This window comes from Camelus bactrianus, chromosome 6 (genome assembly GCF_048773025.1).
Source record: "Camelus bactrianus isolate YW-2024 breed Bactrian camel chromosome 6, ASM4877302v1, whole genome shotgun sequence".
Lineage (NCBI taxonomy): Eukaryota > Metazoa > Chordata > Mammalia > Artiodactyla > Camelidae > Camelus > Camelus bactrianus.
Window position 1 is genome coordinate 19,805,495 of NC_133544.1, and position 26,374 is coordinate 19,831,868.

Below are 26,374 nucleotides of genomic sequence, written 5' to 3' on the forward strand. Positions count from 1 at the left end.
AGCCTCTCTGTGCCTCTCCTTACATTGTTTGCAAAAGAAGACTGTGTGCTGCAGGTGATAGCCCTTGGGGTTTTTTCCAAGTATAAATTCAGGTGATTCAGCTTGAGTGTGGTTTTGGGGCTGGATAACGTGTGCCTGTCTTATCAGTTAAAGGCAGTAAAGATCATTTGGGGGTTTACAAGTCACATTTTATGTAAAATCTTTTTTATTGGCCTTATTTTATCTCTTTTGTTAAACAGGAGAAAGATTCTATGATCTGAGTTCACTATGTTTTTTCTGGATAGCATAGCTGTGTATTAGAACCCATCATATGACAGAAAGCTGTTGTAAATTTAATAATGTATTTTAAAATTTCTTCACCATAATGAACTCAAATCTGATTCTCTACCCATCAGTCCCAGTTGTATCAACTTATTTTGTTCTGTTTTGTTAATAGCACTTTAAAAATGGGGTCCCCAGAATTTAATACAATTCTCTAAATGTGAATGGAGCAGGGAAGGGAGGTTGTGGAAAAATCAATTTTTATTAATGAAGATTACGTTAGCTTTTTTGGTAGTCATCCTTCCTGCAGTTGATGAGATATCATTTCCTCAGGAAATTTCTCTTTTATGTCTATCCATAGAAACCTATGCAGTACTCTCACCTGGACTTGTAATAATTTGTTTAATAATCTAGTTCCCTCATTTGACTCTAAGCAACATGAAGACAAAGACCATGCATGAAGACGCATTTTTATTTCTTCTTCAGTGTCTAATACAATGTCTGGAACCTAGAAAGATTCAGCATACATTTGCTGAATTAAATGAATGAATGTATTTGTTTTGAAAAATCAAAATGTTAACAAATAAACAGAGTTATGCTTCCACATGTACATTGGGCAAGTCTAAGGCTGTTCTGAATTATCTTAATTTCTGTATCAAGTGGAGTCTTTTCTTTAATACAACTTTGAGCAAGCAGCTTGAAGATAGATGCAAATACATAGGTAGGTCTTAGGAAGAATTATTTTAAGTTCAAACTGAATATAAAATAGCTTTTACCTCTCAGTGTTAGCCAGAGGAAATATTTGAATGGTATTTATGATAGTGTGTGTGCAGGTAGATGCAAGGAGCGGTGAGAGAGAGAGGGAGAGAGAGATAGCGAAGGAGGGAGGGAGAGAGAGAGAGAGAGAGACGGAGAAAGGGAGAGATAGCGAAGGAGGGAGGGAGAGAAAGAGGGAGAAAGGGAGAAAGGGAGAGGGAGAGATGAAGGGAAAATGTGAGGTGAGGAAAGGCTGAGAAGAGGGAGAATGATTTTACATGATTAAGTCCCTCTGTTTGAAGGACTTAGTTGAGGAGACCAACTAGGAAATGGATAATTACAGTATGGAATTATTAGAATAGGGAAAGTCTGTAGTTTAAAAATGGGATCTTGCTTTTCTTGAGGTAGCCAGTGAAGCTTTCACAGATAAAGTGAAATTTGATTTTAGTTTTGAGGAGGAAAAAAATCAAAGGTCTTTTTGGCAGAGCAGAAGGGAAAAGGGCTCTGCTTGACATAATTTGATTTTCACTTCTTCTTAGCTTTTCCAAAGTTCAGTTATTTGTTGAGGTTTTTATTATTGCTTTTTCATGACTGAAGCCGACTTCTCTGCGTGGAATATGTCTCTCTCATGTTCTAGAATGACGACGAGAGGACACCCTAGACTGAAGGTAGCAGCAGTCATGAAGTGACAGCCTCGTATACTTTGGGTTTGCCATTAACGAGCTATGTGGTTTTAGACCAGTCACTCTTTCCAGGCCTAAATGGTTGGACTAGATAATCGTTTCTGTTCCCTTCCAGTTCTAAGAATTTGTAAACCTTCAGAAAAAGACATTGGGCCCTGGTATTAAGGGGAACTTTACATTTACCGCTGGAAACTACGCTTCCCTGTTCCTCAAGGAGTGAAAGAAACATAGTCTACATTACTATTGCAACTACTTTGAATTTTTCTTATTTTTAAAAAACTAAATATCGTAGACTTTCCTGATTACGTTAGCGTTAGAGGTAAGGCTATCCCCATGTAACTGTCTGGGTTTGTCTCCTATAGTAGCTACTGGCCCTTTAAAACAGAAAAATCAGGGCAAGAGGGAGCGGCCGAGGGACTCAGGTGCCGCTAATCGGGCTTCTTCCGGGAAAGTCACCCGAAGACCCGGCGTATGGCATCCTGGGAATTGTAGTTTCTCTTAGGGCCTCTCTCCCTTAGTAACTCCTTGCTTTGGAGCATGAGAGGGACTACAACTCCCAGAAGGCCAAGCGGTAGCAGTGGGGCCCTGTACACTTGCTTCAGCTGGGCGGCTAGTTCAAGTTGCCATAGCTGCGAGTCTGGGGAGAGCAGAGTCGGTTGCGTCGCAGCGTCCGGTCAGTTACGCCTTCTGGGTCTCTGGTGGCCGGGGGAGCCGGGTAAGGCCTCGGCGATGATCTGGCATTAAGGAACCGGGGTCCTCTTCTGTCTCAGGTACCTGCCCTAGCCGCCCCCTCGCCTTTTCTTTACCACTTCCCTATCTTATCGTGGACATTTTAGGTCCCGCTTCCCCTCGTCCCAGGCGTGGGGACCCCAAAGCTTCGCGGAGATGGGGGGTAGGGCCGTGGGTGGGTGTAGTGAGTGCTAAGGTTGGAGGAGACGGCGTCTCTGGCTTCCCGACGCCCACCTCCCTCGGCGTGGGTGTCCATAGTCAGATCCTGGCCAAGTTATACAGTGAATTTGAACTTCATCGTCCTCCTTTTGAGAGCATCTTGTTTTGCCAGTGGCAGCTACGAAGCTTGAGCTGTCAAGAAGATTGGCCTCATTCTGGTGTTTACTTCCCTGGCCTGGAATATAATTTGACGTTTTGTACTTGTTGGGAACGCAGTGTTAGTGACTTTTTCCTTTGCCAACGTGGGAGTTGCCCCAAAGCCAGCTGTTAATAGTTCCTTATTTGAGTTATTTCACGGAAACACCTGATATTGAATTCCACCGGCATCCTTTATTGGTTTGATGGAGTTCAGTCACTTCCACAGACGTCTTGTAAAGCCTCTTTGTAGCCTTGTTCCAAGTATTATGTGAAGTATCTAACACAGGGCCTAGCCCATTGAAAGTGCTCAGTATTTGTTACTTATTTTTATTAATTATTCAGAGCTGTGCTAATAGAAACATGGTATGAGCCACACACACAAGTTAAAATTTTCTAGTACCCACGCTAAACAAGTAATAAAGAAGCTGGGGAAATTAATTTTAATACTTTGGCACAAAAACAATATATTCAGAATGTTTTCATTTCAACATGTAGTCATCCTTAACTTTTTTTTTTTAAATAGTACTACGTCTAGTGTTTATTTTACATTTATAGCATGTGTCAGTTCAAACTGGCCAGATTTCAAGAACTCAGTAGCCACATATGGCCAATGACTATTGAGCAGCATAGATAGAAGATTAAAGTTTTGGTAGTTTCATGTTTCGCGGAGATGGGGGGTAGGGCCGTGGGTGGGTGTAGTGAGTGCTAAGGTTGGAGGAGATGGCGTCTCTGGCTTCCCGACGCCCACCTCCCTCGGCCCAGAGAAAATTTGAGTGTGTCTATGACTCATCTCATGGAGGGAAGGTTGCTGCTTTGTTAAAAGAGTGAGGTATAAATCATACGTGTGTCCTCTCTGCCTCTGCATGGCCTGGGTCCCTTTGAACTCTATCTTAACAGTTGATTTGGATTAACTTTTCCAGACCATTTTTTACCCTTGGAGATATTTATAGATGTGTTCTTCCCAGATCTTTTTATGTGGACAACTACCAGTTCTCTGGATAACTTTCTGTGGATTCTTAGAGACTGCTTTGAAAGCAGACACAAAAAATTAGAAGTATTTTTGTCCACAGTTCTTTCTTACAATCAAAGACATTTTACTTTTACCTACTTGATTGCAATACTGAATGTGGGAAGAACTGGACAGCCTGTAAAATGTTTCCTTTAGGAGTGCTCGCACTTAGTGCATTTGCTGGCTTAGAGATAACAGCTGAACCAGTAAGTTCAGAAGTAACATATTAATTTCATTACCTGCCTCATTTAGTTTCCCCACTGATAGACATGCTTAGGGATAGACTTGGGCTGTGATTCACATTGTGACATGATCTGGCCAGCCCAAGGGATGACCAGGTGTGGCCGGAAGTCACCAGTGAGGAGTACGCTGGCTGGGCATTTGGAAATGAAGAATTATTGTGACTTCAGTGGGACTTTTGCATGACCCAAGGAGCATTTTCTCTGTTCTCTGATGTGATATATTCTGTGATATGTACATAAACTGTACATAGTGAGGGTAAGCTTATTTTTATCTTGTTTGAAAAAATTTAAGGTTGTAGGTGTGTTTTACCCCCTTGTTTCATTTATCTGTAGGTGGTTTGGGGAAAGTGTAGGGGCAACCAAAGATCATCCACTTGACTAGGCCTTTTGCCCTGAACCTCATGAAGAAATGATAGGAAGCAGGCATATGTGCCTAAGAAGAGCACTGAGCTCAGAGGACAGCAACACGGAGTTTTGGGGGTGTGCTTTGTAAGTATGCTTTCTCCCTGAGTTTCTGAGATAACACATTTTTGCATATTTATAGTGGAAAAGAATGTGTCAACAAATAGGCTTTTGAGGGGGCAAGAAACCTCTTTCTAACATGTAGCATCAAAATTAAATAGGATAGTTGTACATGCAGTCTTACAAGAATTCAAGAGAACAAATTCAAGATACCTCAGTAAAGGCAACAGTGATGCACCTGTTTCTAGCAGACAAGTATTTGAGACCCTATCTTGTCCCAGGCACTGCATTAGGCACCTTTTACATGTTATGCATATAGTACATTTATTATGCTTACCTTCATTTTACAGATGAGACAATTGAGTCTCAGATAGGTTATTTGATTTGCTTGGGGTTCTGGAGCCAAAAGAGTGATCTTCATCCCCTGGTCTTCTGACTCCAAATCCCAGTCCTGCCCACTGCAAAGGGGCTACATTGTGATCTCTGATTGCCCTCTAATAGGATTTGGTTTACGTTTAGTATTTTAGATTGTGTACCATATAAGCAAAATTTACCATTATTCATCTCTTTAAATGTTCAAAGGGTTCTATTATCTTTCTTAGTTTTCTTCAAGATGTAATGCCTTTTACATTATTATTGAAATAAGAGATAATTATATTTGCAATATCTATAAAATGCACATATTCAACATGCATTGTCATTGATAGTCAAGGATATAGTGTTAACTTAGGTTTTGCAACATAGATTTAAAATTCTGGGCACTATTTAGCATTTTCACATTTCATTTTCATAAAGGGTACTTAAACATATAAGGAGGACCCATTGGGGCCTTGTAATAACACTTTGTCCAAGATATATACATAAAAAGTTCTTAGAATTAAAGCATATTAGAACTGGAGGGGCCTGATAAGATAATTTAGTCTAGAAATTTTCAGCTGCAGGCTTGACACATTTGGGAATAATATAAAAATAATCTAGAGTAGATTCACTGTTACTCATGTACTAATGTCATTGGGTTGATTCTCATGGGAAATGTTTCAGTATCTTCATACTATTCTATAATGTGTTTTTCTTTCTTGTAATTATTATGTCAGCACAAAATTTTACTTTGTCTCTTTTAATTGCTATACAGTAGTCTAAATGACTAGGTACGTTTAATGTATCAGTTATCAGTGGATCTGTAGGGGTTTTTTTTTTTTTTTTGCTACTATAAATCTGCAATGAAACTCTTTTACATATGTGTGCATTTAAGATGTATACTTACATTGCCTTTTGTTTTCCTAGGATAATAATCATAGAAGTAGAATCTATGCATATTACTTATTTTTGCTTGCCAGATTCTTCTCTGGAAAAGCTATCCTAGTTAATATTCTTACAGCAAGATGTGCAAGTTGTCAGCCCTGGTAGTGAGAGCTTTTTTCCTAGGTACAAAACAGTTAAAAAAGAATTATCATTATTTTAAGTTGCAATTCTTTAATTAGTGAAGTAAAGTATGTTACACGTTTGTTAGGGCCATTTGGATTCTGTGAATTGCCTGTTTATCCTTTGCAGCTTTTATCCTGAAATGTTCTTTTTTCAGTTTTTGTTTTGTTTTGTTTGTTTTTAGAGATACAGTGAAGCCTTTGGTTTCAATATAATGCAAATATTTTTCTGAATGTTTAGTTTTCTAACCTTGTCTTATCATCAATTGTTTTCTGGTGTCTTACTGTCAATAATTATGAATTATTTTCTGGTGTCTTATTATCAGTAATTATGAATGATCCTAAGAGGCTTATTAGGTTTTTCACAGATACTAACACCTCCCTGAAATTCATATAACCCTTACTGTAGGTCTGCACAGTGCTGGTGCTTGGGTTGTTTGGGAGATGGGAGTATTTGTGGTTTCATGAATCCATGTCATTGATGAACTCTTAGAATCTACTTTATGCGGTGTTTACAATGAAACAGGTGCTCATGAATGAATGAGCTCATAGACGAATGGATAGGTGAATCAAAACTAAGCCTGAACTAGGCTCTTAATGAAGAGAGACACCATGGAAGAAATGTACTATGATTATTATTTTAAAGGAAGAAGAGATGGACAATTTTATAGATTGTAGAAAGGAGGAAAGGGCTTAATGGTGGGAGAATGAAGGCTTTAAATGGCAAAAATGGGTTTTCAAATAAACACCAGTTGGTACATTAAAACAGTACTGAAAATGAACACAGATGATAAAAAGATGGAGTATAGAGCTTCACAGTACAGATAAATAATAGAGGAATGTAGGTAGATGCAAATAACAATGATAAAATGATTTGAAATAATTCAAGCAAATCTCCAAGATTTGATTCAGTTACAAGTTTTAACATAATTAATGAATTGTCCTTGTTTACTTTGTAATAGACATATTATCATGTATCTTTGTACTATTTTTGTACTATTTTTCAGTTGAGTCCATATTATTTGAGGACTTAAGATAATCTAGGTTATTTACTGCAAAGCAAGAATTATTTCATCCAATAATTATTTAATTAGTACTTACCAATTGCAAAGTTCTTACTTTGAAATTTGTTTCTGGATTAATCAGACAGTGTAATATGGTAAATTGAATTGTAAATTCATTAAAAAATGTTCCAACTACATTGCCAGGCACTAGAGTAGGTGTTGAACAATCATGAACAAAGTAAATAGAACTTCTGATGAGATTTAGAGTCTAGTAGGGAGACAGACAAGTAAATAGCCAGTTAACTATCTCTGGGCTGTGTGAGGTGGTGTCCACTGTGGGCACTTGGCCCAGGGTGAGGGTTAGGGCAGTGAAGGAAGGCTTCTAGGGGAAGTTTCCTCTGAACTGAGACTTGAAGGAAAAGTAAGAGTTAGTCAAAGGAATAGGGATGAGAAGAATATGCTAGCCGGTGAATCCAGCATACGTTTGATGGTGAGATGAGCATAACATATTTGAGAAATTGAAAAAGAATTATTACGAATAATTACATTTCATGGACATGTTTAATGAATATCTTAGTATAAATATAGAGCTATAAGAATGCAGAGGGAGAAAAGATCACTTCTGGCTGGAGATGGAAGTCTTCACTGAGATTGTACTATATGACCTACATCTGGAAAGATGAGTGGAATTTTGCTGTGTCCAGCGCAGCTCGGGACCTGAGCAATGCAAGACTTAAGAAACAAAGAGACAAAGTAAAAAACAAAGATGGGACCAGGGGACTCAAGATCTCGTGGATCTAGAGCTCAGAAAGCCTGGTCAACATCATATTTATTAGGCATATACATACAGTTCAGAAAAAAATGTGATCAAAGAGGTGGGGCTTTAGATATTCTGTGCGATAAGCACTAAGTTCTACTTGCTGGTTAACTGATTAATTTCAGGCCTGTCCCTTCCAGGAACAATCACCCTGGGGGGGGGTATGCAAATTTTCTAAGTTTATCCTGTTATTGCCTCTGGGACATCTCGAGTTAGCAAATACTTCTCTCAGGTTAAACAGCATACTTTCATGCCAGAACAAAGTTCTGTTAATTGACGTTCTGGCTTTCCAGGACCGTCCATTGTTTTACCCTAAGGAAATATCTGCCCTCCTTCATGCCCTTACGGTTAATCTCAGGATTTCTCCTTACAAATTTCATTACTGTGTAAAACATTAGAACAAAGCAAGCATGTGCATTTTAAGCAAGTAAGTGTGAATACAATGTTTTAAACTCATGGAAATTTAGGTGCGGCTTATTTTCTAGTTGCTTGTTTTCCAGCAGCTTGTTTCCCAGCAGAGTTTAAATAGGTGATAGTAGTCGACAGCAGACAGCATTTTAGTCAGAACTAATGACATCAGTGAGGGAAGGAAGTGGTAGGAGAAAATAGCTGATGTAACAGTTGAATGTGGGCCTTCTATCTTGTGGTTCTTTTGTTAAGAGAAGGGTGGCTTGCTGAGGGTCTTGAATTCTTTATTCAAGAACCTAGATTCAATCACATGGGCAATGGAATGTCAGCGAAGGTTGGAATGGATAGGAAAAGACTCAAAGTTAGAGAAACCATTATGGTGGCTAGTAAAGAGTTAGGAGAAGTCCGGAACTATGAATAGTGCCTTTGGTAATGAGAAGGGATACGTGTTTAGGAATCTGGGCCTTGAGGAAAGTTCAAGATTCAACTCTGCCACTTGGAAGCTGTGTAACATAGTGAGCATTATTTTAAGGTACATGTTGGTTGGCTGGATTATGTCTGTAGTTCTCCAGTTTTCATCCTCTGATTTAAAAGAAATGTTGTCAGAAGCTCAGGGATTCTAGTTGTGTCTTTCCTTAGGCTGATCTCTTGCCCAATCTGGGGCAGTCTGGACAATTATTAGGGGTTGTCTGCAGCCCCAGAGGACTTCATTCTTGTCTGCTGTTTTGGGAATCGTGTAGTTTGTATTTATCTGTTAGCAAATGGAGAATGCAATTCTATGGCTTAACTATAAGTGAAAAGTCCCTCTCCTGTTTATTAGCATCCGTTTCTCTGTAAGTTTTCTTTTCTTTTTTTCTTGGGTTTTTTTGTTTTTTTTTTTAATCTTGATATGTTTTATGTTTAATTCAATTTTGTAAACTGCCTCATTTATTTTGGAAATCTGTGTAGGTGTGTAATCTAAAATATCGTTGTCATCCCGCTGGTGAGTTAGGGAAAGGGTTATTAAGTAACTTTATTTTCTTTTAAAACTGCACTGATTTTTAACAACTGGCCTGCATATAATTAAACAGTGACTAGTTTTTTTCCTGTGTCTGAGTAAACAGTCGTTTTGTATGCCCCATAGCCTTTTCCAGAAATGCCCCCGCTCTCTGCTTGATGGGCCCTGGTCCATGTGAGTCTGCCCTTGTGCTCCGAGGTGCTGGAGCAAGGAGAGCAAAATGGAGCCTGGTGCTGAGTCTGCTTGGCTTCATCCATGGAATACAGGGTGGGGTGTGTGAGTGTGAAAGAGAGGGATGAGGGGAGGGAGGGTGGGGAGGGAGAGCCGCGGAGAGATGAAAGGGATGGGAGCAACAGAAATATAAGTGGAACTTACAATAAAAAAGTCAAATCTTGTATGTTTGGAGAGAGAGCTATGTATTTGATGTTAATTCTCTAAGTAAGAAGTTCTCAACTGAGAACGATTTTACTCACCCATCCCCTCCCCATCTCCACTCCAGGGGACAGTTTTAAATCCATGACCTGCTGGAAGGATGGGAGAGCTCTGCTTATTTGTCTTTTCTCTGGTTCCTTGGAGACATGATTTTTAACTGGATCCCATTTTTTTTGTCTCATCCATCTGTCAAACTTCTACCCATCCTTCCAGATGGGTGGAAGACTCCTGACCCGACTCCCTTGGCGTTTTGTCCTGTTACTTAGCGCACCACATGTAGAACTTATATGAGTCTCGCCCATCATGGACTGTGACTTATTTGCTTTCATCTTTCATTTCTGATATAGTGACAGTTCAGTAAAGGATTACTGCATGAGTCTGTCATGTCTCTTTGATTCCGTTTCCTATGCCTTACATTATCTCCTGACTTAACTGAGAACTGGCTGCTGGACTGGACAGTCGACTTTGATCTTACATGAATTTACCGAAAGGGTTTGAGGAGATTAAGTTACAGAGGAGCACTGTTGTAAAGATGGGTACAAGTGATAATTGTTTGTACATGGTAACCTCTGCCAGTTTGTTAATTTTTTCTCTTGGATGGATGAGGCAAAGCTCGCACATCTACAGCTATTGAAACAGTGAGAAATGTATTCAAAAGCTTGGTTATTCGTTGAGCTTAAAATACACTCCCCACCTCCCTGACCCCCCTTAAATATCAACATCATTACCTTGAACATGTTCTTTGAGGACAGTTGCCTCGGACAGGGACGACTAAGGCACTTGGAAGCCACAGAAGCAATCACCTACTTAACATGCACTAGTCAGCCTTTGTGAAATATCACCCCTGATGCTGGGTGCTTATCTTTTATAGAACAGCTTGCAAATCCTAATTGTTTTAAACTGGCTCTGAGGAAAAGAGACTAGAGAATCAATACATTATAGCTCTCATACATACAAATGTGCATCATTATAATGGAGACAATCTGATGACTCTTTAGGTCAAATAATAAAAGAAGTGGACTTGAGTTTGTAAAGACTCACTGCCAGTCCTCTTATTACATGGTTGAAATTACAGTGTTGAATGCAGTTTTACTCTCTTGCAGTGATCAGATTTGCATATGTGCATTTGTTTTTGATGGATAGATCCTCAGTGGGAGTGAATTGATGAGGGGTTCATTACTTGCTCTGGTGGCTGTATGTCTTCTTTATAAGGTTCATTAAGGCAGAAGCAACAATATTTATGCCTTTAAATACTGATGTGTTGGGAATAGCTAAATAAACTGTTCTAAGAATTGTACCATCTGTTTTCAGACCCAGAGCTTTCTCCTGACTCTGGAGACTTTCACCCAAGGTCACCCATCTTAGTCCTCTCTAGTTGGAAGAAACTTAGCAGCTGAAAAGCAGACAGCATAAATATTATTGCTTTCTCATCAGTGAGAAATTTTGTTGTACCAGTAGGTGGTAGTAAGCTGCAGAGTATTCACTGCTTTTTGTCCAGTTAAAGGAAATGCCTGTCTCACCTTTAACCAGGATTTAGGTGATTCAGGCTCTTTAAATTGCTTTTTAGGAGTTCTTTAATCATTCCCAAATTTAGCAATTCTTTATTTTCTTTTGTTAACAAACATCATGCTGAAATTTCTTATGATAATCAGAATAGATTTCCAATCCAACTGAATTTATTTCTTTTAACTTTTTAAAAGTAATGATGAAGATTTTTCATGAGCATACATAGATGTTTTTCTACCAGTCTTAATCTTTGGAATTCAAATTGTAATTGTGATGGAATATTGTTAATGAACCATTTAAAATATATTTTTCAAAAGCAGAATTTGATTGTATAAGGTATGTCAGTACACATTAATATATTTTCATAATCTTTCAATTTTTAAGTTTATTCCAGTATTCGGGATGTTTCTTTAAGAGAATTAGTTTGTGAATCATGACTCCTTCAACAAAATTGCAAAGAGAGAATCATACATAATTGAAAAAAATCATTCTTTTAGTTCATAAACTCATGATAAACGGTTTCTTTGGCCAGCCAGTGCTCTTCAGTATGAAACATTAGCGATTGGCATTGAGATCCTATTTTTTCAGCTCATCAATTGATGAGTGACATGACCCTACCTAGGTAGAAGTCAGAGGACTAGGAATTATGGTCAGGAAAGTTGCCAGGAAGGAAAAGGAAATAGCTAATAAGAAAAAATGGGGTTCTGAATGTATAGCTTTTATGTAAACACATTTTCCAGGTTGTCAACCTGTTATTAATTTGCTGTCTCTGAAGGTGATCTTTATATTTGTTTTTCTTTTTTCAAAGTATATATTGTATTTTTTCTTTCTGAATATTCAATCATTGTAGAAAATTCAGGAAAGATAGGAATGTTTGAAAAAATAGAAATCAGCTGTAAACTCTACATGGCAAGTATACTTTTGGTGTATTTTCTTTCTGTTTTATTGTCTCCCTTTCCCTCCTCTAAATTTGTATACTGGTGCTTTATATTCATATACAGATACCATGTAATGTTTGTTATGAAATTGGGATTCATACTTTTATCCCTTGCATTGCTATTAAATGTTTCCAGAAACAGGGTTTTAATGTCTGTGTACTGTTCCATTGCATGGGTGTACTGTATTTTAACCATTCTCTTATAATTTGAAATATAAACTGTTTTTATTTTTTCTCTATTATAACTTCTCAGTATGTTTCCTTATATATGAATTTCTGTATGTATGCCAGATGATTTTGTGAGGAGAGATTTTGGAGGTATAGTTAGTAAAGGTGCAAACTGCCCTTGACACATAATGCCTGCTGATAGCCAGACAATTTATATCAATTTATGCATTTCCATTACAACAGTATAGGAGTGCTCCTTCCCCTACAACCTAGATAACAATAGACATTATTATTTAAAGGAAAACAACTTAATGGGCTTGAAAAGCATCTCATTGATAATTTATATTTCTTAGGTTATTGTGCAGAACATTTTTGCCTGGCTATATGCATGTTTGTTTTCTTCTTTGACTATTTTCAGTATTCTTTTATCAACATGGAATGAATCTAATACTTTGACAGTTTTACTGGGGAAAAGGTTTTCAGAGTCCTGATCAGTTTTCATTACTGATATTAGGATAAACAATACTTCAAACTAAAAAAAAAATTATAGCATAAAATAGTACATTTTTAATGGTGAATGAAGAGTGTATAATTGGCACTAACTGGTTTGTGTTTCTTTTCTTTAGTCAATTATATTAAGGGGCTCTCGGGAGCTATTTTCATGGCCCTCCATACATTTTATTCTAGGTTGTACTGATATGGTATAAGCCTTTTGCCAACTCTATCTAGTGGCCACTTCTTTCTCATTTGTTTTTCTCTCCCTCCATCAAGTCCGTGTCTCAGAGGGTGGTGGTGTTGGCTGTTGATAGACTTGGCATCTTTTGGTAATGTTGGACCTCTACCGTAGCTGCTTTCTGCATTGTGACACTTAGGGTCAGGTGCTCTGTTAGCTGTGAGAGACACATTGACATTTTGAATTATCAGTAATAGTTGAAGAAAGTGCTAAGTTTTTATCAACAATGAAATATTAATCTAATTTCTATTTTTATTATAATCAGAATCTTTAATGTCCCTTAGTTCAACATTTATGACACTAATGAAATTAAAGTCCTTAGATAGTTGGTGAATGTATCATGCTATTTAAAAAAAAAAAAGCCATGCAAAATTCTCAGATATAGCTCAAATTAAATCTTGATATTTCTACAGGAGTTCCATCAGATACAGGAATTGGAATATAATTATTGCTCAAAGTAATTGAAATTAAAAGCTGAAGACTGTGTGTGAACTAGTGAAATTCATGCTGGAAAGTGTGATTTTGTCTTATTAAAAGTATGTAATCCTTAGTAGGGGTAAGTGAGAGTTTTTTTTTTTTTTTTTGTATTATGTGACAGTTACACATTATTTAGCTAATGCTGTTCTTAATTTTATTTACTGCTGCTAAGATTTTCTGTTTTAAAGTTAAATTCAATACCCCATATCTTTACTTATTAATATTTATCAACTGATAGTAATGTATGTTCCATTAAGAAAGGCTGTGAGGTAATATACCTGTGGTAAAAGTATAAAAATATGGTATGGAGAGTTAAACACAAAATTATTCTTGTAGTTATCTCAGAGGAGGTGGGGCAGGAATAGTCCTGGGTGCAGAGTAGGGTGGAAAGATACTAGGACTTTATTTGTGTTCTAAATATTTTATTAAAAATATTAGAAGCACACATGTCAGAATGGGAAATAATATTAATATATTCTTATAAAATAACTGGAAAGTAAGATGATAGCAATAGTATAAGAATAATAGAGTAATAGAAATAGAAAAGAATGATATTATTTATTAGTTCTAGGTAATAGATACATGCATGCTTATTATATTAGTCTCTGTACTATTTTATATTTTAAACATTTTTTCCAAATTATTTAAAAAATAACCATACAATTTTCAGTTATCATTATTTGTAGTCAAGTTGAAATTCAATTGTCTGCTCATTAGAAGAGTCTGACATACCATTTATATCCATTGAAGTTACATATAACTGATTATTATTAAAATTTTGGTACTCAAAACTTAGGTTAGCCCAGAGTTAGTTATCTTGTTTCTTATTCTCTCTAACAATCATTACAGTTAACACCTGACTTTTTCAATGTTAATCTTTTTATTCTGCCTGATTTTATCTTAATTCCAATTTAGTTTCCAGAATCGTAACTTGTTAAAATGAAACTTACTATGCTTTTAGCTACAGAATTTTGACAGATCCAGGCATAATTATTATTTTCCATTATACAGGAGATAGAGGGAATAAGGAAATAAAAACCCCTTTACCCTGAGGCCAGTGGTTTGATTTGTTTTCAGGGCTCTTTATTATATGTATCATAGGTATGTCACTTAGCTTTTTTCCTGATGCCTGATAAAGACTTCATACTACTGTGTGATTCCCACTCCTCCCCTCCCCCCAATATTTTTATGCTTAAATGAAATGAGAAGGGGGTTGAGGAGCCTGTAGAAACGTGTGGGCCATGGCCCGCAGATGCCTTTAATCATTTTTACTGACTGTTCAGATTGTTTACAATGAGCTTTGAGGGGACAGCAGAGCAGATGGAATGAAGAGCATACTGAAGGTAGAGAAGCCTGGTGCCGGGTCTGCATCCTGGGTCTGCTACTTCCAGTCATCGTATGGAGTTGGACTTGTTACTTAACATCTCCCTGTCAGCATCCTCTAGATTAGGGGTTAATGATGCCCATTTTAATAAGTGATGAGAATTAAACTGGATTGTCTGTGTGAGCATCTATATAGTTCTGAGCATGTAGCAGGCTCTCAGAAAATGTTGATTTTTACTTGTTTTCACTAGTGGAAAATGTTGGAAAGTTCTTTAACTGAGAGGAAATGACTTTAGGTCATGTGGCACAGATTTATGTGTGCTCTGATGCACGTGCACGCACACGTCACTTCCTAAGTTTAAAATTAGGTGAACCTAACATTTAAGATTTCTTCTTAATTTTATTCTTTTGGACTTGAAACAGTTGTGATCCTGGAAAAGCATAGCTAAACAGTTGCTTCAGCCTTTGTCTCTTGTTCATGTTTCCTGATGACAGAGGGAGCTACACTGTGGGTACTATACCTTTGTACTTTTAGACAGGAGAAGGGGGCAAGAACCAGAGAAGATAGTGTGGAAGGAAGTTGAGAGGCCTGGGCAGAGGAGAGGCTTGAATCTGACAGGTGTTCTCTAATGCTGTCTCAGCTAATTTGAAAAAGTTGGATGTTCTGTTCATTCTTCTGATGCTATGAGGACAGACTGTATTTCATTTTGAAAAACCTGATCTCACAGCAAGGTTCCTTGCTTATCTTTTTATTTAGTTTTATTTTGTCTAACATTTAAAAAACATAACTACTTTCATTAAATGCTCTAGAATCTACATATATATTTAGCAAATTTCCTTTATCTTGGCTTTAGCTGTATGGTCATGTACTTCCCAGATGCATTCAGAATAATTCAGAAATACTGGAATATTCTTGATTATCAAAGAGAGGTTTCATCACACTGTATATAAAGAGCCAGAAAAAAATGACTGTATAGATTTTAGGGAGATTGTATCAATTAATGTTAAAATAAAGATTGCTAACCTTACATTAAGAAGAAAATGAAATTATTTGAATACTCAGTAAGCTTTCACTTTTGATCAACTGAATTTTCTCTGATGCTTTTTGGTTACAAATATATTTCATTTTTCAACTTCTATAAAAGGTTTTCTGAAACTTTTGAGATTGCCTTGCATGAAATAATTTCTTTTGCATTAAATTGAAAATTGAGGTAAGGATGGGAAGAAAGCATATTTGGAGACTTTTCTACTGATGAAATTATATTCCAGATGTTTGGCTTTCTATTTTGGTGGAAATACTGAAGATGCCATCTTCTCACATATTTGTTATTGTACAATTTGTACCTCTGGTAGAGCATTTGTTTAATTCTATTGTATTTTAAAGTAAGGTATATGAGAGCATTCACTGTACACTGAATAAAATTCTCTTATTTTAGGTCATTCTGTGTGTATTGTATTTTTGTTTAAAGATATATATGTTATCATAGCTTAGTAGAATGGACATTGGACTAATATGGGGACCTATAGGTCCTCGCCTTGGAGATTATCTGTGGGTTGGTTTTTTTTTTTTTTTTTTTTATTGTGGAGATACTAACCTGTGTGTCTCATATACCTTACAATGTTGCTGGTAGGATTATGTGAGATACTGCCTGTGAAAGAGATTTTAAAATTTAGGAGCATTGCATAAAACTAAGCGACTTATTATCATTTGGAGTTGTAAATATGACTAAAATGTCTGAGGAATTGCTCTCTTAAAGCAGGAAAGACAAAGTAGGGAGAATTGCATGGAGAAGTGACTTGTGTTTTCAAGCTGTGTAGTAGAAACTATGATATGCCCAAGGGCTAATGTAATAAATACTTAAAAAGATCAAAAAGTAAATAGTTAATCTCTTATTTCTATCCTCATTACCATTTAATTGACCTTACATGAATTTCTTTTTAAGGATTTTTGTACATCAATGGCAGAATCCTCCAGTGATTCAGACCACTTCCGGTCTCGTGATCGACTGAGCCGAAGGGCTGCCAGTTCAATTCACAGGGAAGCTCGAAGTCGGCCTACTGTAGATGTCACTGAGAAGGTCAACACTATAACGAGTACTTTACAGGTTAGTTTAGCAATGGTTGCATGCAATAGATTTTAACTAGTTTAAGCTAAGAAATAGTTTCAGTCAGTGTATTAGTATTTTCTTGCTGCAGTAACAAATTACTACAAAACTAATGTCTAAGAAAACCTAGAAATATATTTTCTGATGGTTCTGTAGGTCAGAATCTGACACTGGTCTCACTTGACTAAAATCAGAATATCAACAGGGCTGCATTCCTTTTTGGAGGCCCTAAGGGAATATCTCTTTCTGTGCCTTTTCCAGCCTCTAGAACTGCCCACATTCCTTACTTTGTGGCTCCTTCCTTCTTCTTCAAAGCCAGTAAGAGTGGGATGAGTCCTTCTTACATCGTATCACTCTGACTATCTTCTACTTCCCTCTTCCACTTTTAATGATGCTTGTGATTACCTTGCATCCACCCTATAATCCATGATAATCTCCCCATCTCAAGATCCTTAATTTATTTTATCTGCAAAAATCCCTTTTGCCATATAAGGAAACAACTGCACAGGTTCTGGGGATTAGGACTTGGAGTCTTTGGGGGCTATTATTTCTACCTAACACAGTCATTAAAGATATTTGAAATACATGGGTTGTGGAAGTGTTTTGGGATAAGGCAGTATTTCCAAATAAAATATTGTGGGAGTGAAACCAGTAGGAATTACCATGGTTTAGCTTCTTGTGGACATGTGCTTTTAGAGAAGTTGCTTATATTTTGGGTATGTAAATTACTCATGGATGAATGATACTGAGGTTCCATTTTTATTTGGAGGCTAATGTTTGACAGTATTTGGAACTGTGAGTGGAGGCAGTTTACATATTCTCCATAGAAAGGGCTTTGGGAAAAAAAAGATGAGGGAAGAATGTCACGGTCACACTGGGAAAAAGAAAACTCAGAAATAGAATTTTTTTTCCTACCTTTTAACCTCTTCTGCTTTGTCTGGATAAGCATGGATTTTGGCTTTCAATTGCTTGGGTTAGTACACTTAGATAAGAAGAGGCTAATTTCTGATCGAAAGACCATAATTTGACTTAGAAGGCTTTTTCTTTTTAAATTTATTTGAATTAACGTGACAATGGAGTTTTGCAGTACAAAGTTTTTACTTTCCCACCAATGAGACACATTAGTAAGTATACAGTTTTGAAAGAAATGCCTCCATTCATCTCTCCGAGGAAATCTAACATATTTAGGTGGAAACCATTTTTATTGTAATTGGAACTAAATTTTGTTGTTTATAAATAAAGATTAAAGGATACTTTGTTTTCTTTTCTCCTAATTGAATTCTGAGGTGAAGTAATAATTGAAATAACATTGATCCTAATGACTTGCTTCTTTTGAACACAATCTACTGGATTTGTTCTCTTAGGATTCCTATTCTGTAGAGGGTGTGAATTAGTTGAGGTGCACAGATTGATAACGAGGATTCTTTTCAGCTTACCGTTTTGTTGCCAACTTATTATGGAACCTTGGATAAGGTTTGAAATTATGTGCTTCAGATTTCAAACAAGTAAATTGTGGACAGATTTGAGCTTCTCTGTCAGTGATATCATTAAGATTTGATATTTATTAAGTATAGTGATATCCAGCATAGTTATAAATTGTACCTTTTGTTAATGGTGGAGCTACCTGTTTGATATACTGCTGAGACTGATTGGGAAAAATATTGTTTGAAACAATTAATAAAGTCCCTTTTTTTCCTTAAGGACACTAGTCGGAACTTGCGACAAGTCGACCAGATGCTTGGACGGTATCGCGACTATAGTAATGGACAGGCGAGTGCTATAGAACACGTAAGAATGCTTACATATGTTTGCATTTTCTCCTAACCACCTTTTTGGAAATTCAGTTGTTGAGGAGTAAGGATGTGAGATAAAGGGGATGACCATTGTGAGCATCTTTAGCTTTTAGACTGCTTTATTATTTTGTAGTTTAAATTTAGCTTATCAGATGGATTGCCAACTTTATATAGATTAGATTCCACTGAATTTGAAAGCTTTAAGTCAGAGGGGGAAGGATTCAGGATATAAATTAAATTGAGACTAAATTTGGACCATGGATACCCCTCGTGGGGAGTTAAGAATTTTAAGGATGGTTTATTTTGAAGTAAGACATGCTCATTTCTCAAATAAATAATAAAACTCCTATCTTATAGCCCTTTTTAGTTCCACTCCAAAGAGGTAACAGTTTTGACAGCTTCTTGTGTATCTTTCCAAACATTTTCTATGCAAGTATAAGTGTGCATATGATTGCTTAAAAAAATAGCATCATATGAAATATGTTATGCAACTTATTTTCATTTAATAATGTATCTTATATCATTTTTCATAGGACACAGTAACTCCACCTCGTTCTTTTGAATAGTTTTAATATTCCATAGGATAGATGCATCTGGGTTTTTGGTCGTTGCTGATATAAACAATGCAGCAATGACCATTACTGTACACATGTTTTTGTGTGTAATCATGTATAATTCTTGGGAATATTAAGTTCCTGAGTTAAAGGGTATGTGTGCTTAAAAATTTTCTAGATACTTCATTTCCTTCTTTTAGGATTGGCTAACTCATCTCTGTAAACTCTTGGAAAACCAGTTAAATTTATTCCTTCATGTTTCCAATTATGAGTATACACTCTAATAAGCCTAGTCTTACATGTGTACTATAATGATAGTTTTATATATATCTGTGCTGCACTGAGTTGTCACATAAATTACAAGTTTAATCGACGGTTTGTTATTTTCTTGTTACAAAGCAGAAGTATAGTCATCATTATTTGCTTGTAATTGGAAGCTAATTGCTTGAGCACAGGGAACATTTTTTCTCTCATAATGTTTTCTACTACTTTCATTTAGAAAATAAACTCTTGCATCTACAAAGTTTTTATGATTTATGTTGTATTTGACAGATGGAGCCATAGATCTTGTACATTTGGGTAGCTCATAAGATGTTTTAGATTTACCTACCTTATTAATAATGGGAGTTAATTCTTTGCTCTTAAGCTTATTAGTAAAAAAATTAAAAACATTATTAACTAGTAGCAGAGAACAAACTACCTTGTCGTGTTGAATATTAGATGCTTACATATGGTGGCAAGTTTCCTTTGAATTGAGCAATTGAGGAATAAAATTATGTAATAGAGAAACTTTTGTACAGGTAAGTGTTTAAAACACAAAGTGAGTTGTTCTGTGGCAGTAAGCCTCTGTGGTAGGCCTAGAATTGAATAATGCTGAACCCTGGGGCAGTGGTTTTATATATGGGAAGTAAATAAACCCAACAGCTATTTCATTTCCATCAGAGTTGCAAGTTCATGGAATGCAAAGCCGCTCATATTAAAAATAGGACACAGGAAAACGAAAGTCTTTCCTTTTGTGCTTCAGGCCGTTCCTTGTCTGGTCTAGAGACTCCTCTTCATTTTACCCAAATTCTTGTTTTGTTAAAAATGGTTGCTTCTCCATCAAAGACCTAGAATTGCCAAAGTATTACTGAAGAGAAAGAAAGAGGCTGGAGGAATAACTCTCCCAGACTTCAGACAATACTATAGAGCTACAGCCATCAAGACAGCATGGTATTGGTACAAAAACAGACATATAGACCAATGGAACAGAATAGAGAGCCCAGAAATGAACCCACAAACTTTTGGTCAACTAATCTTCGACAAAGGAGGCAAGAATATACAATGGAATAAAGACAGTCTCTTCAGCAAATGGTGTTGGGAAAACTGGACAGCAGCATGTAAAACAATGAAGCTAGAACAATCCCTTACACAATACACAAAAATCAACTCAAGAAGGATCAAAGACTTAAACATAAGGCAAGATACAATAAACCTCCTAGAGGAAAATGTAGGCAAAACATTATCTGACATACATCTCAAAAATTTTCTCCTAGAAGAAATAAAAGCAAGAATAAACAAATGGGACCTAATGAAACTTACAAGCTTCTGCACAGCAAAGGAAACCATAAGTAAAACAAAAAGACAGCCTACAGAATGGGAGAAAATCTTTGCAAGTGAAACCGACAAAGGCTTGATCTCCAGAATATATAAGCAGCTCATACGACTTAATAAGAAACAACCAAACAACCCAATCCAAAGATGAGCAAAAGACCTGAACAAGCAATTCTCCAAGGAAGAAATACAAATGATCAATAAGCACATGAAAAAATGCTCAATATCACTAATTATCAGAGAAATGCAAATCAAAACTACAATGAGGTAATCACCTCACACCAGTCAGAATGGCCATCATTCAAAAATCCACAAATTGACAAATACTGGAGAGGCTATGGAGAAAGGGGAACCCTCCTACACTGCTGGTGGGAATGCAGTTTGGTACAGCAACTATGGAAAACAGTATGGAGATTCCTCAAAAGACTAGGAATAGACTTACCGTATGACCCAGGAATCCCGCTCCTGGGCTTATATCCAGAAGGAACCCTACTTCAGGATGACACCTGCACCCCAATGTTCGTAGCAGCATTATTTACAATAGCCAAGACATGGAAACAGCCTAGATGGCCATCAACAGATGACTGGATAAAGAAGCTGTGGTATATTTATACAATGGAATACTATTCAGCCATAAAAACTGACAACGTAACGCCATTTGCAGCAACATGGATACTCCTAGAGAATGTCATTCTAAGTGAAGTAAGCCAGAAAGAGAAAGAAAAATACCATATGAGATTGCTCATATGTGGAATCTAAAAAACAAAAACAAGAAAACAAAGCATAAATACAAAACAGAAATAGACTCATAGACATAGAATACAAACTTGTGGTTGCCAAGGGGGTGGAGGGTGGGAAGGGATAAACGGGATTTTAAAATTGTAGAACAGATAAACAAGATTATACTGTATAGCACAGGGAAATATACACAAGATCTTGTGGTAGCTCACAGAGAAAAAAAATGTGACAATGAATATATATATGTTCATGTATAACTGAAATATTGTGTTCTACAGTGGAATTTGACATAACATTGTAAAATGATTATAAATCAATAAAAAATGTTAAAAAAAAAATGGTTCTCAATGATGTTTTCCCCCAGCATACAGAGAAGGATGTCTGTCACTCACTGCTTTATGTTATACTCCCTCAATAGAGCAATGATTTTCACCCTACCACCTGTAAGCTACCTGGAGGAGCACATGCCATAATCTGTGAGAAGATGTGCAGCTCAGAAACAGTATTTCTCAAAACAGGTGATTCTGTTGGGCTCCTCAATGCAAATTCCTTTCTGAGCATTAAAATATTTATTGTTATGAAATGCAGCAGTAAAATGAGCATGCCCCAAAGGGAAGGTATGTAATGTGCCAACTATCATGGTTTATCTGAGTCTTTCTATTTATATTCTTTAAGTCCTTTAAGTACATGGTAATATTATGCTCTTTTTTTTTTTTTAAATCATTGTGTGTTCTGTTTAGGGAGGGACCCTGGAGAGTAATTTTTTTTATTTTCTTTCTTTTTGAGATTGTGCTCCAACTCATGCAAGTTCTCTTGCTGTGAAATCTGGTTTTTTTTTTTTTAAACATCCTATGACAGGGTTAATCCACTTTAACCAATGTTCAACTGTTAAAAAATTTCACCATGTGAAATATCCATTTTCTCATTGAAATTACTGTTTCTCTTTTAAAATATAAAAGATTTTCTAGGAAATGAGATCAGCTGTTTTGTTCTAGGGAAGACAAGAGCTTTTATTATTAGCTTAGACTTTATAAATGATACTATTGTTAAACCTCAGGAAATGGATGTAAGTGTTACACAGTTGACCTTTGAACAACACAGGGTTTAGGGTGCCGGCCTTATGTGTAGTTGAAAATTTTTGTATAACTTATAGTCGGCCTTCTGTGTCTGAGATTTCTCCCTATCTGTAGTTCCTCCGTATCTGGTTTTGTATTTGTGGATTCAGCCAACCTTGAATCATGTATGCTGTGGTGTTTACTATTGAAAACAATCTGCATATAAGTTGACTAGTGCAGTTCAAACTGGTGTTGTTCAAGGGTCAACTGTACATGAACTTAAACAGTTATTTTATTGGGGTTTAATTTTGTGAAGATAACTTGCCAGTGAGTGAGGGGCTATATAAATATTTGATGCACTGTGTTCCTCCTTAGATGATCTCCTTCAGCAAGAGAATGGTGAGAATTATTCCTGTTGTATTCAAATCAAGAGTCATGAGTCACTTTTTTGACTACTTTTCCTTGGATGCACATAATTTCATTATTTTCTTGAATCTTTATAACCTCCAACCCTAAATTTAACTTTTTGCTTATTACATGTGAAGGCCTTTCTCTACGAGGAGTCGAGCAGCGTTAGAGGATCAGCAGTGGGGTGTGTGGTGTTTCAAAGAGGTGCAGCACCTACCTTTTCATAGTCTCTTTGGGAATTTCTGCATAAGTTTAGTTCACAGGCACTATTTTTTTGTATGAAGTCATTTAATTCTTTCAACAGTTCTGTTAGCTAGATACTATTATTATCTTTATTTATAAGATAAAAACACTGGGGGCGCAGAAGGGTCGCTAACCTGCCCAGGGCCTCACAGTTGGTCAGTGATGGAGCCAAGGCTAGGATGTTATCCCAGAACCCAGCATCAGGATTCACTTACCTCAGTGAGCCATGGTTGCCTGCATTTTCATGATGCTGTGGATTTATATTTCTGAAAGTTGGGATTTTGGATTCAGAGTTTGAAGGGTTAATAATTCACATTGATAAACTAGATTTTGGAGATTATGTTTATTGATTAAAAACCAGAAGGCCACTCTCAGGCAAGTCATTAATATTACAGCTGGTACAATGTCCGGTTGTTTCTCAAGCTGTAAATTTGTTGGGAGGTCTGAGAACATTTGGGTCAAAGAGGACCTGTGGGGAAGGTTTTATTTGAAAGCTTTCTGTGGAGATTTGGAACATATTATACTCCTGTGTTAAATAGTGCAATTGATTAGCTTAGTGTTTAAAATATTTCTGGAACTGTGTGTTCTTATTCATGAGAGGAGAGATCTGTTTTTATGTTAATGCTATAAAAATGGCATGCCCTCAAGAAAGAATATTCAACATAAAAAGCTAATACCTTCTGCAGTGGAAATTTGGAATGCAGCTGATGAGGCTAAAGTAGTTAATATTGGGGATATAAGAAAAATACAGTTCTCTTGGTTCAAATCAGCAGGTTCATTAAGTACATGTTTAAGGTAAAGATTGGTTAATATATAGTAATATCAAATTAGAGCTTAGAGGTTTGCATTTATAGGCAATTTTCTTCTAATTAAGTATTCTGATTAAAATTTCCCTTTGGGAATAATAGGATGTTACCATCTGGCACATGAACTTTGGAAGAATTTGAATGTTAAATAACAGAAAGTCCAGGGTTTTTTTTCTATTCAGTGGGTTTCAGTTGTCAAATGTATTTAGTGACACCCCAGAAGGATAGTGTTAATAATGATTTAGAGTCGGGCACAGGCTGCTTGTAACATCCATGCCTTTCTCTCTAGCTGAGTTCTACTAATTGTCTTAAAGGTGAGAACTGTTCAGTCTTTTGTTACTACTTAACTTTAATGTTAAGTAACTCTACTGTTAACAACTTAAAGTTATTAAGTTACTACTTAACTTTAACATTAAGTAGTAAGAGTCTATAGGTAAGAAATTGTAATGAAACAGATTCTGTTAGGACCTTCTTTTTGTAAATATATTTCAGATCTTAGGAATTAGGTTCTTAGAGTCTTATGTTTAAAATTGTATTGCCAAATCTCTCATGAAACTACTGGACAGGAGAATAATTTTTTACAAAATTTTGCTTTGAGACTGGTGGAAAAATGTAGACTTTGGAGTCAGACTTAAAATTGAATCCTGATTTTTTCCACTAGAAACCATCTCAATAACTTTGGGCAAGTTACTAAACCTTTCTGAACTTGCGTTTAATCTGAAAAATGAACAGAATCATATATACCTCATTATAACTAACATTTATTAAAGTGGTTACACTATTTTAGACACTTGCTAAGCATGTATGTTCTTGTTATTTCTTTAATTCATCCAATAATCCATGTCTTCAAGTATTTGCTGTGTTCTTAATATTAGTGCTTTGTACATTATAGGCACTCAGTATTGTTACTTTGCTTTCCTTGAATTCTTCGGGCCTAACTTCAGTCTCTTGTGTATTATTGTGACTATAAACAACATAATGTGTCGTAACATTCACAGTGGTAGGTGTATCCAATTATTTCAACTTCAGAGTTAATGCTAAATTAGACTGCATACATAATATTACTTTTCCCCCTCTCTTATGTTCATGACTATATTGTCTGCTAACCTAAGATATAGTAATGTACTATTAAGAGCACCTTCCATTTTCCATGCACACTCATTTATTAACATTCAAAATATTATATGGGATATTTAAAAAATTCTTTTAAAAATGTGGTTAGAATATGTGTGATATATGAGCTCTGAATACATGAGATTTCATTTAAAAATAAAGTAGTTACATAGATAAATATGATGTATCACTTGAAAGGGGGTTTATGAATTTCAAGAATGTTACTATGGACTTATATTTCCATAAATCAGCATCTGGAAAGCGGTTAGGCATAGCAGTCAGATCTAATGATCTTTTTGGTAAATAGAAAATAAAATAGCAGCAGTCATTTAAAAAATACATTTCAGCAACAGATGGTGAGACCAGAAAAGTGTACAAACCATAAATTTGCTCTCTGATTTTATAAAACTCCCCTCCTCCTCCTCCACCTCTCCCACCTCCTCTTCCTTCTCCTTCTTCCTTCTCTTTGTTCTAGTTTTAATAGGAGATAAATAGACTGTAAGGAGGCAAAATAGAGCTGATAGAATTAACTCTACAACCAATCTATTTTGTAGTCTTTTGCCAAATCAACCTTGGCATTCTGTGGAGAAATAGGCAGTGAAGGAAAATCAAGCAGAAAGCGCTTATGCCTATGGGTAACATTATTATCCTGGACAAGATTTTTAAAATGACCTTTTTTCTGCTTCTACTTTTGTCCTGGCTTTTGCCAAGCTGATCTCTAACATTTGTAAATCGAAGTACTTCAATTTTTTAAAAACGTCAACTTTATAGATATATCTAAATTTATAGATAAATCTAAACACCAACTGTCTCCATAGTCACCAGTGCTGTGTGCATCGTGATTGCTAAATACCAACTCTTTACTGTCAGGTGAAAACAAAACTAAATGTTAGACGAAATATTCAGATGTTTCCAGTTTCTGCTCAACCATGCAGCTAAGTGATTGATGGCAGTTACCTATTCATGACCTAATTTGCATGTATTTTTTGTTATCTATGTTATATTAGGGGATTTATTTTCTTAGTTTGAAAAGAAAGGACAATTTGGAGTAAGAAAGTATCTGAAAAAACTAAATGGGATCTTTTATAAATGGTTTCCAAAATTTAAGGCTGCCTTAAATTGCAGCATTTAGAATTTTTACCAGGGTTGTTGTTTGGGTGTTTTTTTTTTTTTTTTTTAATTTTGTTTTTCATTTGCATGTAAGCTAATTATTTGAATATTTGGTAGCTATTATATTTGAGTAA

General features: G+C 36.1%; 1 protein-coding gene across 10 annotated transcripts in view; it reads left to right on the forward strand.

Annotated features, from left to right (window-relative positions):
• Nucleotides 1-2,277: 2,277 nt before the first annotated feature.
• The window catches only part of CEP128 (centrosomal protein 128), a 357,239-nt gene continuing 333,142 nt past the window's right edge, over nt 2,278-26,374 (forward strand). For 8 of the 10 annotated variants that reach the window (XR_012507429.1, XM_045517288.2, XM_074365179.1 and 5 more), the window contains exons 1-5: nt 2,278-2,470; nt 4,371-4,526; nt 13,336-13,478; nt 16,666-16,827; nt 18,529-18,615. Coding sequence is in view for 9 of the 10 variants with exons in the window: in XM_045517288.2 (XP_045373244.1) it covers nt 16,681-16,827; nt 18,529-18,615 (234 nt within the window). In the remaining variant the exon portion in view is untranslated. The remainder of the gene's footprint in view (nt 2,471-4,370; nt 4,527-13,335; nt 13,479-16,665; nt 16,828-18,528; nt 18,616-26,374) is intronic. The other 2 variants (XM_045517289.2, XM_045517290.2) reach the window with 2 other exon arrangements.